Source organism: Adiantum capillus-veneris, chromosome 15, assembly GCF_014529385.1.
Source record: "Adiantum capillus-veneris isolate H3 chromosome 15, ASM1452938v2, whole genome shotgun sequence".
In the NCBI taxonomy this organism is placed as follows: domain Eukaryota; kingdom Viridiplantae; phylum Streptophyta; class Polypodiopsida; order Polypodiales; family Pteridaceae; genus Adiantum; species Adiantum capillus-veneris.
Window position 1 is genome coordinate 30,840,909 of NC_140945.1, and position 14,261 is coordinate 30,855,169.

Consider the following 14,261-nt stretch of genomic DNA (forward strand, 5'->3'; position numbering starts at 1 on the left):
GGATTCTGGATAGTGGTGCCTCACGGCACATGACACCAAGAATCTTTTGTCCAACGTGCGGCGATACTGTAGTACTATTTTCATTGGCGACAAATCTGAAATTCCAATTCACAGCGAGGGATTGATGGAATTAATTCCCAACTGCAGAGGGGGTATGCAATGTGCATACCTCCGATGTACTTTATGCTCTGAAGCTGGGATTTCATCTTATGTCTGCGCACAAGATGTGCAAGCTAGGCATGGAGGTGATTTTTAGAAAAGATGCGATGTCTATTTGGGATCGTAACTCTGGCAAGGAGGTCAGAGGGGGCCTAGTGGAGCATGGACTCTACAGGCTCCATGCTCTTTCTTCAGCAATCAGGATACCTAATGGTGATCTTTGGCATTACAGATTTGAACAAGGATGCTCTTCAGATCGCTTTTCGTGAGCATATGCTTACATGCTTACCAAATGTTGGGAGTAAGCATGGGAAATGCGCTACTTCCATTCGTGGGAAGCAACATCGAGATGCTATTCAGAGGCATGCTACACGTCGAGCTATTACGGCTTGGAGTTGGTTCACACCGGTCTTTGTGGACCTATGCTGACTCCTTCCCTTGGCAAAGCTCTCTATTTCATGTTGCTAGTGGATGATTTCAACCGCTTTACTTGGGTATATTTTATACAACACAAGTCAGAGACGTTTGGTCTCTTCAAGAATTGGTGCGCTCTTGAGGAGAAGGAGAGCAATGAAGTGTGGAAGACAATTCGATCGAACAAAGGTGGGGTGTTTATCTCCAAAGCATTCAAGAGCTTGCGAATACCGGCTAGCCCATCAATATTCATGGCATTTTTGCACCCTCAACCATAGTGTTTTCAGCCCACAGAAGCAGATTAGCCCTAGCGTTTGCAGTCCCCAATGTTTTCAGCATTCAGCCCTTAAGCACCATTGATTATAGATTTCAGCCATAGCCTCATTGTTAGATCGCAGTTCCAAGCCAGATCAGCCCTAGCGTTTTCAGTTTCCAGCCTCTAAGATACAAGCATCTACCACAAGATCCCATCAGCATCTCAACATCTAGAACCATTGTATCAACATTTGTGCAATTTAAAGCGAATAACTCTCTAGTGATCTCTCTAGTGATAGAGAGAGGGGCCGTTGGAGGGGGTTTTGAGACGGTATCAGTCTCTCTCTCTCTCTCTCTCTTTCAACCTTCACTCACAGTATCATTCTCTCTTACTCTCTAGTCTATTGTACTGTTCTCTCATGAAGTCAAAGGAACTCAAAAGGAACCTTTTTGAGTATGCATTGAGCACTCATCGTGAGTTATCACCATAAATCACTTCCGCTACACATTACAAGCGAGGAGCCACTCCACCCTTTGTCATAGATTACCTGGATTGAATGAAGTCACTAATTTCTCCATGAGATTGTAGCGATACTAATAGGTTGACGGTATTCTACGGAACGTCTTCATGAAAAGATGCACATATGGAATTCCTAAAATGAACTTTGTTACTTGTGCTCTTTCATGTGTGTTATTTGAGGACGTATTCAAAAGTTGAAAGGAGTGTAGCATTTTATCTAATTCGCCTCACAAGTGATGTGAATGTGATAGTAACGAGATTTTCTAGATCAAGACATCCGTGAAAAAATCAACACAGTCTGGATGTGATTGCACAAGAAGGGAGCCGGATTATTTAGTTTGAACGAGGTCGTTAATTTCTCCATGAGAGTTTAGGGATATTGATAGGTTGACGGTATCTTGTGAAATGACTTAGTTACATATGCTCTTTCATGTGTGTATTGTTTTGAGTAGGTGTCGAAAGGTGAAATGATTGCAATATTTTCTCTGTTTCACCTAACGAGTGTGATAGTAACGAGATTCAGTAGATCAAGACATCTAATTAAAAGATCATCGCGGTCTTGATGTGTTGCTAAATAATCATGATTCTCATCTGAGATCTCGACGGGGATAATGATGTGAACGTGATGTGAGTGTTCAGTTACTTTCGTCTTTGTGCAAGTACCGGATGTGTAGTCTGTGCATGGGTGTAGCAGGGCTACAGTGTCACTTCACAGGGCAGACAATTGGCTACACTGGGTCTGGTTCACACTGGACGGACCCTCTGGACGGACCTTTGGTCTAGGGAGTGACACGTGGCAGGGTACCTACCGACGGTGGTCTAGTGGACCTCGTGGCCAGGTCACCACATGGCTGACATTATGAGCCGTTGGTGGCTCTTTATGGTGGTACATATGAGTAGTAGCGGTTGGTGATGTTATCATCTTCTTCACCTTTTGATCTTGTACGTAGTCGTCTAGAGCGAGTCTTACACAGAGCACTGCTACACCATCCCTGCACATCTGAGCCTCGACACCCCATTTGTACCAGTGAGTCCTGGGCTGGAGCTGAGTGTGCTGCCACGCCAGAGTCTGTACATGGTTCTTGGAGCTAGTCGAGTCCACATGTTCTGGTCCACTGTTGTGTCTCTGTTGTTATCCATTGTTTCTGTGTTTCATTCTGTTTGAGAGAGTTTCTGAGATCTCGACGGGGATAATGATGTGAAGGTGATGTGAGTGTTCGGTTACTTTCTTCTTTGTGCAAGTACCGGATGTGTAGTCTGTGCATGGGTTCATAGAGTCAATGTCTACTCAACTAGTTTTTTTCCTTTGTCTGTTTTGCCAGCATAATTGAGGGCGATTACTCTTCTTTCAAGAGGAGGGTGATATCAAGAGGAGGGTATGTCACAAGTGTGATGAGGCGGCATGGTGCCTAATGGCCACCCAAAGGGCCATTAATGAAGCTGGACCAAATCCCTAAATAGAAGTGACGTGAAAACCCTATGGTATGACGTGTGACAGCCTTCCGTAAATCACACCGCAAATCACGCTGGCTGATAACGTGATTGTATGGCCAGTTTTGGCAGCTCTTGGATGACAACTTTTGGAGGCCTCGCTTTAAGCTTGAGAAGCGTTTAGGGCCCCCTTGTACTATTTATAAGGAGCCTTGGGCCTCTCTCTGTGGAAGATTAACTAGGGAGTTCTGCAGAGAAGAGAGACCCTTGGCTATTGTACCTTTGTGATCAATCAAGAAAGAAATACCCAAATGGGCGCCAATCTTTGGGGCTAGTGCTTCTGGGAGAAGAACTGCACCGCTTCGTGTCGACTCTCTCTCTCTCTCTCTCTCTCTCTCTCTCTCTCTCTCTCTCTCTCTCTCAATCTCTCTCTCTCTCTCAGTTTAGTTGTTGCGATTTTTATTCGTGTGTTGCTATTGCTTTCTCTCTTGGGTGTTCAAGCCTATTACATCTATGTTTGTCTGTGCATGAGTATGTCTTGTGTCATGTCATGTGTGCAGGATGGATCTGATGAATGACTAACATTGGTATGAGAGTGTTTGATGTCCGCTCTCTACGTGTGTCTATGCATGAGTATGGGCTTGTGTCATGCCATGTTTACTGGTTGCCATGGCATATGTACAAGCAAGAAGAAGCTCTAATACCAATGCTAGTCCCTCGCGAGATCTATCCTGCACGCATGACATAACACAAGCCATACTCATGCATAGACAAGCTTAGAGAGTGGACATCACGCTCACCTCCTAGCCATAGAGCCACTACGCGCTCACCCCTCGAGCTTGGGAGCGTTCAGCCAATGGGTTAGCCTCTACCACAAGGGTTGGTGTCCCATACCACCAAGCCCACACCAATGCGGGTGTGCGTGTAGAGCTGCCAAGGGCATAGAGTCCAAGTGTGGTAATCACATCGGTTTTGAGTCCTGTTTATAGGATTCGTTAATCCCCCTAACCATAGGGTCATGGTCACACTTGGCCGGACATAGCTCAGGCGCCCATCCTGATGTTTGGGGATGTAGCACTTCCCTGCTGATTTTCAATCGATCTCCTCATTGATATCCTCGGCTATAAAAGTGGGAAATCGATTGTTCAAAGATCTTATGGATTTCCAAGTAGCACTAGACTTAGGTCGATGCTTCCACTTGATCAAATGCGCGGGGCAAGAAGCGTTTCGAGATTGTTTGACCGTTTGATCAAGAACCAATTCGGGTTCAAGTGGAATGTAACAAGTTGTATTCTCCGGACTTCCTCCAAAATAACGACTTGTTCATCTTGTCCCAAGCGCTCCTTCAAGCGGCTAACATGGAACACGGGATGGACAATAATGTCAAAGGGTAGATCGAGTTTGTAGGAGACATCATTAATCTTCTTGATAATTTGGAACGGTTGACAATATCGCAAAGACATTTTTTAGCATTGACTAGTGCAGATTCGGGTGGGGACAAGTGCCTTGCCTCGTCATTGAGGAGATGCGACAGATGCTTGAGCACACCTTACTGCCTGAGGAGCTCGAGGAGGCCCTTAGAGCACTCCCTCGTGGTAGTTGCCTGGAGAGGATGGTTTTGACTCCCAGCTTTTTCTTGGAGTATTGAAAGTGCTTGCACATGATCTATGTAGTGCTTACCAACACATTTTGCATACTCGGGAGATGCCTGATAGCATGAGCGAGGGATTGATCACTCTTATTCCCAAAGAGGGGGAATCTCCTCATGAGATGCGACTGTGGCGATCCATCACCATTCTCAACTCAGCCTACAAAATTCTTGCAACTCTTGCATGTGCACCATACTACCCTCCTTATGTGGATAGAGTCTATTCCATTTCTGATTGGGTTTCATGAGTGTGAGAACAAGCATCCTAGTGCTCTTTTGTTTGTATGTTATGTGTTCATTCTTACCTTGCGTCCTAGGCACACTCCCAACTAGGTGGGGCCCCCACCCCATCTTCTATATCCCCATGATGAGGCCCATGTCGATCATCTTGGTGTAGAGGCCGCCAGGTTTGATTTGCATCCCTCAGCGTAGTGCTTACATCAATGCTGGAGCAACCAAAGCCTCAAATAGCTACCGCTTTGGTTTGGGTCTGCTAGAAGTGTGCCTGGTGACACTTCCCTATAGCATGGCTGAAGCTGCATACCCTCGTGTCAGCCTTTGGCTCTTGCTACTGCTCCCTTGTGAAGCAAGAATGTGAGAAAATTTTTTGAGACAATTTGTCTGTGTATGCTTGTCTGTGTGCGCACATGTGGGTGAAAGATAAGAGTATGATGAGGATGACCCCTCCTCTCTACTTCGAGTGTCACACTTTCCTTTTTTGTCCGTTGGACTAGTAGATGCATGTGCAGGAGCCACATACATGAAAGGCATCTCTCTCTCTCTCTCTCTCTCTCTCACATCCTAATCCCTCTCCATACTTCAATATGGTCATTTGTTGTAATCACATGCCTCTTATGAGTCAGAAGACCTATTTGAAGTATGGAATGTAACCATCAGATGTACTTAATTGGGCCTACAGCTCGACTTAAGTCTCATAAGGATGTCAATATAGCGTTTTTTTCTTTCTTTCTACAGCGCTTACCCTGTTTGACTGTGGGATATAATGCACAATTTCAACTCAAAGCATGTTCTCTCTTTTAAGAGGAAGTCCACTCTTTGAGACACGTTTTTCTTCTTTTGCAGCTGAAATGGTTTTTGGGCAAGTTGTAATAGGACCGCCAGGGTCTGGAAAGACAACATATTGCAATGGGATGTCGGAATTTCTTCAGCTCATTGGCCGGTACTTGTGGGTTTTTTTTGGTATGCACATTTGCTCATCATACATGAATATAACTTCATAATTTCTGATCGCAGAAAAGTGGCAGTAGTAAATTTGGACCCTGCAAATGACAGTTTGCCATACAAATGTGCAGTCAACATTGAGGATTTGATTAAGCTCGATGATGTTATGAATGAGCATGGACTGGGCCCAAATGGAGGTAATTATCTGGCTTTTAAAAAATCTTTTTTGTGACAAGCTAAAATCCCAGAACTTAAAGATCACATTATGGAAGAAAAAGTTGACAAATGCTGAAAAATTTACTGCCTGAAACCATTATTTTCAATTCGAAGCATGATTTTTGAGGATGGTCCAAATGTTAGTATGTTGGCACCAATGGTAGGCTTGATTTTGTCTTGTGCTGCATCTCTAGATTCCCAATTGTTTGAGAGATTTTTAGAGTGTCTATACTCTACAAGAGAGCTGTTAATAGAGGTTTTTTACTTTGAAAACAACCAGAGTTAGCCATGAGGCTTGACACATACTGCGTTTGTGCTGGTCCCTTGGTCAGAACTCGGTCAAGGTTGGTCAATCCTCCCCTTCCATTTGGAATCGTACAATTTTTTTCCTTGCCAAAGATCTATCGAAAGACCTATTTTTTCTCCTCCAATTGAATTTTGAACTCTCTTTCAAAGAATGTTTCTTGCAAATCTTGCCTTATCTCTAGCTTGGTGTGCAGCAAGGATTGTAAGTTTTTCTTGTAGGGCACGATAAGTGCCTAGCTTTCTAACCGTTGTCACCAGCCTGTGCGATCATAAAAGCTGGTTACGGCAATTCACTACATAATCTGAAGGAATTTCAGCTTCCTGACAGCTTCACTGGAATGCCGCATCATCACATTTGTGACATACCCCATCTTGAAAGAAGAGTAAAAGCCCTCGATTATGCCCACAAAATCGACAAAGGACAAATACTAACTCTATGCTCCCATGCACCAGACTATACACATTTAGCACTTGCACAAGACATCAATCACTGAACAATCACGTCACATTCACATCATTGTCTTTGTCGAGATCTCAGATACGAATCATGGTCATTGTAACTTATTTAGCAATCACATCCAAACCGTGCTGATTGGATGTCTTGATCTTCTAAATCTCGTCACTATCAGTCTTCATATTCACATCCTTTGTCACATTTCATGCAGACGTGCCAATGACCATCTCCAAAAGGTAGTACATTTTGCAAAGCATGTATCCCACAAATCAATCACTTAGTTCCCACTGAACACTTGGATGCAAACATTCAATTAGTCATCTCATCTAGTCCAGAACTGTTGATGCACATAGATCACTATCCAGCCATCTCATCCTTTTGAAACTCTAGATGCACTAGGATCGGTGTCCAGTCATCTTATCGAGATAGATTTTCAATGCACTAGGATCACATTCATAACTTATTTAACCATCACATCCAAATCTCACCGATCTCTAGCAGATGTTTTGATGCACCAAATTCATTGTATCAATCATTGCAGACATTCCATCTCTCAACATATACTCAATCAATACACACGTGAAAGAGCATATGTAATCAACTTCAATTTAGGAAATTCCCAATTAGATATACATCTTTTCATAAAGTCATTCCGCAAAATATCGTCAGCTTGTCAGTACCCCTAAAATCTCATGGAGAAATTAGTGACTTATTTCAATCTAGGCAATCTGTGACAAAGGAGTGGAGTGGCTCTTCTCTTGTGCAACAAGCACCGCACCAGATCAAGCCCGCTGATTCGACGTGCACTTAAGGAAATGACAATGCTAATATCACAAATTTGTGACGTGGCATGGCCACTAAACTTGTAGATTCTAGATGAGAGGCCCAAAAAGGGTTAGGGTTAAAAACCTAACCCTACCCAGCTTACAGATAATGGCCGAGATGTCTAAACCCTTATAGAATAAAGCAAGAACGTAGAAGTTGACACGTGGCACACTGTACGAACTGGCCTGCATTTTGTGGAGATGATGATGTGGCACTGCACGGATGTTTCGTATCTTAGGGAAGCACCTTGGGTCGCTAGATTTGGGTCTACAGCTTTTGGGGGCCAATGCTTTGCATGTGGGTTGCTTTTGGGCCAGAGGCCACTTAAAAAACGTTTATAAGCAGAGCCAGGGCCTCTCGCTCAGGCAGATTAGCTTGAGAGCACTGCAAAGATAGGACCCTCGGACATTTGTACCTTTGTGAAGCCATAATAAAGAAATAATGGAAGGGGCGCCAGTCCGTGGGGTCGGTGCATCTTGAAGCGTAACTTTGCCGCTTCGTGTTGACTCTCCTCTTCTCTCTATCTCTCTTCTGGTTCAAGTTCAGTTCAATTGTTTGCAGTTTTCTCACGTGTATTGCTGTAGATCTTTGGCTTGGGGTCTCCAAGCCTATTACAATGGTATCAAAGGAGAAACGATTCTTCTTCTATGGAGGATCCAATCCCTTTCCATGCGGCACACATGGCTTCTCGCAGTGAATCCAGTGCAGAGGAAATTGTTCCACCGACTACCCAACTTCGTGAAGATGAAGACATCCTAGCAGGGGATTAGCAGATACCAACGGGAATTCCAAAGGAGGCAGACCTTCCTCCGAGGCATCTAAGGAAGAGCATGGCCCTTTTCCGCTTGGAGACCTCGATAGGATGGAGTACGGGCGTCAGACATAGGTTGACACTTGTGCCAAAAGAATGATCAAGTACTCTAAGGACCCGAAGTACATGAAGTACCTTAAGAACCACTCGCTTGACGAGGTCTATTCACGATGGTGTGATGCCACCATTTCACCTCTCTGAAGAAAGCACATCATCCGAGTGTAGAAGCAGAGAAGCTGTACTCGCAAGTATGAGAATTCAAATTTGTCAGAGTCAAGAGTTAGAGCGTCTCAATTTTCTTTTATCTCATGCGGATTGTTTCTTAGAGTGTCTACCGTTACCTTCAAAGCGGCCGGGAGATCACTCTATCTACTTGAAACTGTCACAAATTGCTAACGTGTCAAGCCCTTGAAGAACGGAGCCAACCTGCAGATCCCGGTTGAGAGGCCTAAACCCTAAATGAAGAAGCAAAAGCAACAAAAGAAGTTTTACCAACTTGCAAAGTCTTGCCCAGTGGACTATTTTTAAAGAAGAGTTCCCACCAACTTATGGGACCCCGATTGATGGTGCCCAAGTGACTAAAGGCATTAAACTAAAGCACCCAGAAGACTAGCGTGGAGAGCTGATGACGTGGCAGACCTATACAGATTTCTAGATTCCGTGCTGACATGTTGACGTGGCAAGCCTTTACGGATTTTCGAATTTTGTGCTAACTGTTGACGTGGCAGTGTACGGATTTCCGCGTCCTACGATGACTACTGACGTCTTATTGGTTGCTAGAAACTTCATTTCTTGCTTTTGCGCTGGCAGCTATTGGACTAGTTGCTTTTGAGTTTGTAGCTTTTCATATAAACCGCTTTTCAAGACCAAGGGCCTTTAAATATGTGCAGAGGGGTCAGTCTTTGGCACTCTTCCGGGTGAAGGTGCAGAGTGTGAGTATTGGCATTGTACCGAGTTCAAGTAATGTAAAGAAATACGGAAAGGGTCGCCAAAGTTTGGGGCAAGGGCTCTCTTGGGTGGAATTCGGCCATTCCTCGTCTCTTGTCGTCTATCTCTTTCAGTTTAGTTGTTATTTGAAGTGCTTAAAGTTGTTCAGTCTGTTCTTTTTCGTTAGCACGTTGTGCCCATCTCGTGACAAATACCAGGGAGTACCCCTCCAAACCAAATACCATACAGAGTTAGTATAGCTCAACAGGAAGAGATCTTGAGCCAAGTCAACGAGCTTGATCCAATGAAGTTCATCCTTTTGTTCACCGGTGCTACGTGTGCAGAAGAAAGACAGATTTGGAGAATCTGCATCGATTACAAGGCTCTTATTAAGATCACCATCAAGAAGAGGTTTCCATGACCTTGACTTGATGATATACTTGACATATTGTAGGGTTTTACTTGTTTCATAGTCACATAAAACAACGGGTCGGGGTCGTGAACAGGGACGGGGACGGGGACGGGAACGGGAACATGAACAGGGACGGGGAAAGGTTGGCAAAAGTTAGGAAACGAGGACGTGGGTCGGAACGGCAAAAAAAGAAAAAGAGTTTTTTTGGCATTTTTTTACCTATACACATGCCATACATATAGAGCATCACTTTGACCACAAATTATACTAAATAGACCAAAGAACATGAGTCATATAGATGCAAATGTGCTAATAAAACATCGATGGCACAAGAATCGAGATGGATACAAAATGAAAAGTACTTGCTACAAGGGCTCAAAATGAGTCAAATTTCAATGTCATCTCAGTGACGAGGATAACAAAAAAACTAGGCTAGCTAGAGGAGTAGCCTCTAGACTCTAGAGTCAGAGTGATCATCAAACTCCGGAAGTGCTCGCCTACTAAATCTCCACATCATTGTCGTAGTCAAGGTCGTCTGCGACGTATGAGGCCTCGCAGTCCTCCGCTAGCTCCTCCAAAAGTGTTTCGGCCGTAGATGGATTCTCTTGTGTCATTTCCCACTCAGTGAATGGATATGCCTTGTGTGTGACGCTCTTGGAAAGCATACAAAGGCAATGTGGTTGTACACACTCCATAGTTGCTCCAAGCAACTAGTGGTAAAGGACACAAACAGCCAAGCGCTGCAAATATGGGCCATCTCCTCCATAGTCCTCCCACCACAAAACCGAGCCAATCTTGTTGCGATCAACCTGTGCATCTACATATCCATAGGAGCCCTTCTTTTGCCTGTAGTTGCATAGCTCATCTCTAATCTTGCGCCTAATATCACTGCTAGGCTCAAGGCGCTCCAATGCAAGCCACCATCCTTTGCTCTTCCTTGTCGATCTCTTGATGCCTTCCCTGAAACTCGGGATCAAGCACATAAGCCGCCGCATGAACTGTAGAGTAGTATGCATTCCACCTAGACTCACACAAGCCACGAATCTCCGCATACTGAATAGGGTCAGGCATAAGCTTCTCAAGTACCTCTATCATCCCATCCATGGCCTCGTAGACTTTGCCGATGCATGGCTGCAAGCTATCCACAAGTCGAAGTAGATGTAGAATGGGCTTGACCATGGCGTCAAGAGTCTTCACCTCCTCCCACCAAGTGGCGTCGTTTGCCCATTTTCGGCATTTCAACCCTGTTGTTGATGTGGACTCCGGCATGGCATGGAACTCATCACTGAGAAAGAGGCCCCTTAAGGCTCCGCCACATGTAGACAAGCGTCCTAGCATAAGCCAAGTGAATGTAAATCTTGTCTCTGAATATTTGAGCAAGGAGACAAGTGGCTTTTCTTTGAGAACTCGTGGCGCACTCATTGATGGTTGAGCACAAAGGACACAATTTGATTGATATCACTAATGGTGGGTAAAATCCATGACAAGCTCCCTATGTCCTTGAGGAGGTTGTTGAGGCAAAGTGCCAAAATGTGACATGGATAGTGGGATACATGCTCTCAATGATAGCCCCGACCTCCCTATTTGACGGCTCTCCATTTGCAACCATACAAAGGACATTCTCCGGGCTGATGATCTCAATGGTGCTTGTCCACTCCACAGCAAGCATCTCCGGGGCCTTGCCAATGTCCGATGCATCATGTGACTCCACAAAGTACATCTCTCCCCGAGAGTAGGCCACCAGTCCATGGATGGACCGCTTGCAGGTGTCACGCCATCCATCTACGAGGAGAGAAACGCCATTGGTCTCCCACAAATCCTTCGTTGGCTGGGCTGATTGCTCCACAATAAGCTTCTCTTTGTCAAGGAGGGTGATGCGAAGCCTCTCCGATGAAGGTGGCACATAAGAGGGACCATATTCCCCTATTTTTGTAACCATGGTTCGGAAGTATGGAGACCTATCAAGACAAAAAGGAGCATGTCGTGTTAGTATGGAGACCTCATAATGAAATACAAAATGAGAGATTGCATAAGTCATTGCACAAGATAGAAAGAATTAGCATAATATCAACCGGTCATAACTCGAAGAAAACTTCATAATGTGAAGTCTGCTTGTCTGCTATATGACTAAAAAACATACCTAGATGAATCCAGGATAAGCCCAGATTCACCCTTACGAAGTGCAAGGTATAGACCCATTATGCATAGTATTGACTAGATATCATGACATCCCCACTAATATCATCAGTGCCCAATAGTGGGTGTAGAACTAGGTCCCCACGTATGCTCTAAGTTTCTGGCATGACTCTGGAGATCAATGTCATGAAGGAACATTGTTGTAATTGCGGATACATGTGAATTGCAATACAAAGCATCTACAGCCACATTATTCTTGCCCTTCAAATATACTATTTGAAAATGAAACCGAGACACGATGTTTGCACATCTCATCTATTGCTCTGACAACTTTGGCTAGGACATAAAATTCATCTAACTCTAATTATATTTGTACACTGCAAAGTTTGCACCAACAAGTGAGGCTTCCACTAACTCAAAGCATGTATCACTATGCTAAGAGTTCCTTCTCATAAATTTGTGCAGCCAATCTTCAAAAGCATCTCACTCTCACCAGCTGCTGCATGGCCCTCCTGCAACAAGACCGCTCCCAAACTGCTCCCATAAGCATCACAATAATCCTCAAAAAGCTTCTGCAAATCTAGTAGTATCAATACAGACCCCCCCAATACTCAACTTGTGTGTGAGCCGCTCAAATGAGGAAATTTGTGGAGGTCCCCAAGTAAATGGTACGCCTTTCTGAGGAAGGGCATGCAACAACGAAGATATCTCCACAAAGTTTCTGATAAACTGCCGATAGTAAGAAGTAAGCATCAAAGAGATACTCACATAATGTACATTCCACAATGTAGGCCAATAGCTTATAGCCTCATCCATAGCTAGATCAATCCGAGCATCCTTGGACGAAACAATGTGTCCGAAGAAGTGTATCCCTTCCAAAAAGAGCTCACTTTTCTTTCCGTTGATCACCAATTTGTATTCCCACACACTCTCTCTGAACACTGCCCTCTATGCTCTGCTTGGGACTTCAAGAAGGCAATAATGTCATCGAAGAATGTGCCCACATATTGCCGATGCTTTCTAAAGATCCTATCCATCATCCTATTGAATGTTGCTGGAAAAACTCATACAATCCAAAGGATGTCCTGAACGCAATCTTGTTCACTATCTCCAAGAGCGATCCTGATCTCATGATAGGACCTCTTAAGATCGATTATAATGAAACAAGTCATAGTTACGCGTATGCCCTATCAACTACCTCATTTTTGTGTGAATTTTTTGTTTTAATGCTTCTTTTAGTGCTAGGCTTCATTATCTTGTGGGTGGCTACTATGGGGCTGTACCTTGCACTTTCCTTTAAGGGTGAATCTGGGCTTATCCTGGATTCATCTAGGTATAATTTTTAAGTCGTATAGCGGACATGCAGACTTCACATTGTGAAGTTTTCGTGCGAGTTACGACCAGTTGATATTGTGCTATTTTTTTCTATCTTTCGTGGTGCGTATGCCCTATCAACCTCATTTTGGTGCTAATTTTGTCGATTTAATGCTTCTTGTGCTAAGCTTCATTATTGCTGAGTCTGCCCTTTATCTCCGGAGTCATGAGAGAAATTCAGTACGCTGATCTTTGTGTTGATGTATGCTCGTGTGTGTGCGCATGTGGTGTGTGTTGTGTTTGGGAGCATATGTTAGGACCTAATTTTACACCCATTATTGAGCATTGATGACGTTAGTGGGCATGTTGTGGTATTTAGTCAATAGTATGCATAATGGACTAATGGTTATATTGTCTTGTGGGTGACTACTATAGGTCTATACCTTGCACTTTTCTTTAAGGGTGAAGCTGGGCTTATCCTGGATTAATGTAGGTATATAGAATGTTTTTAATCCACATTTTGGTGAGATATTCAACAGAGTACAAGGTGGGGAGACAATTTCAGGATATTCTCTCAAGGATGGTTATTTGCTGCAGAAAGCCATGTTATGAGGTACACGGGCTTTGAGGCAAAATCTGTTGATGAAGTCACGCCTTTCGTTGGGCATAGAGGGATAGATGCGACACTCAAGGCAATTGAGGGTTACTTCTATTGGCCTCAACTCAAGCGAAGTATGACAAGCACAAATGACGGGACTATTCTTAACGGGATCAAATATAAAATCCAAAGCTATACTCTCCTACAGTTGATCTGGATTAGGCTATACGCATGGTGGACATGATTGTATATGGACTATTGTGGATAGATTCAACAAGCAAGCTCACTTTGTACGAGTGTAGAGGACAGTGAAGGCCTCGTAAATTCTAATCAATAAAGAGAAACCTAAGGGATCACTACAAGCATATTGTATTATTCCTTTCCATCTTTAGTGGTTAGTGATTTAGAGACATGCCCGTAAAAAAAGAAAAGCACAGGCACAAACACAGATGCACAACATTGGAAAAAGGAAATGAGAACGAACATAGTTGCAAACCTCTTTGTAGAGAATTGGTTGGATCGTTTTGCATGATGCCAAGTTCTGAAGACTATGTATAAATATGTTGTGTAGTGCTTCCCTTCAAAACTCTACCCTGTTTATTCTCACATTAGTTTGTATCTTATTTAGGAATCAAGAAAATGGACTTTTGTCT

General features: G+C 43.8%; 1 protein-coding gene across 5 annotated transcripts in view; it reads left to right on the plus strand.

Annotated features, from left to right (window-relative positions):
* Positions 1–14,261, plus strand: part of LOC147440462 (GPN-loop GTPase QQT1-like) — a 138,788-nt gene that overhangs the window by 55,200 nt on the left and 69,327 nt on the right. For all 5 annotated transcript variants that reach the window (XR_015190406.1, XR_015190407.1, XM_086530206.1 and 2 more), the window contains exons 4-5: positions 5,511–5,607; positions 5,682–5,806. Coding sequence is in view for 3 of the 5 variants with exons in the window: in XM_086530206.1 (XP_086386332.1) it covers positions 5,516–5,607; positions 5,682–5,806 (217 nt within the window). In the remaining 2 variants the exon portion in view is untranslated. The remainder of the gene's footprint in view (positions 1–5,510; positions 5,608–5,681; positions 5,807–14,261) is intronic.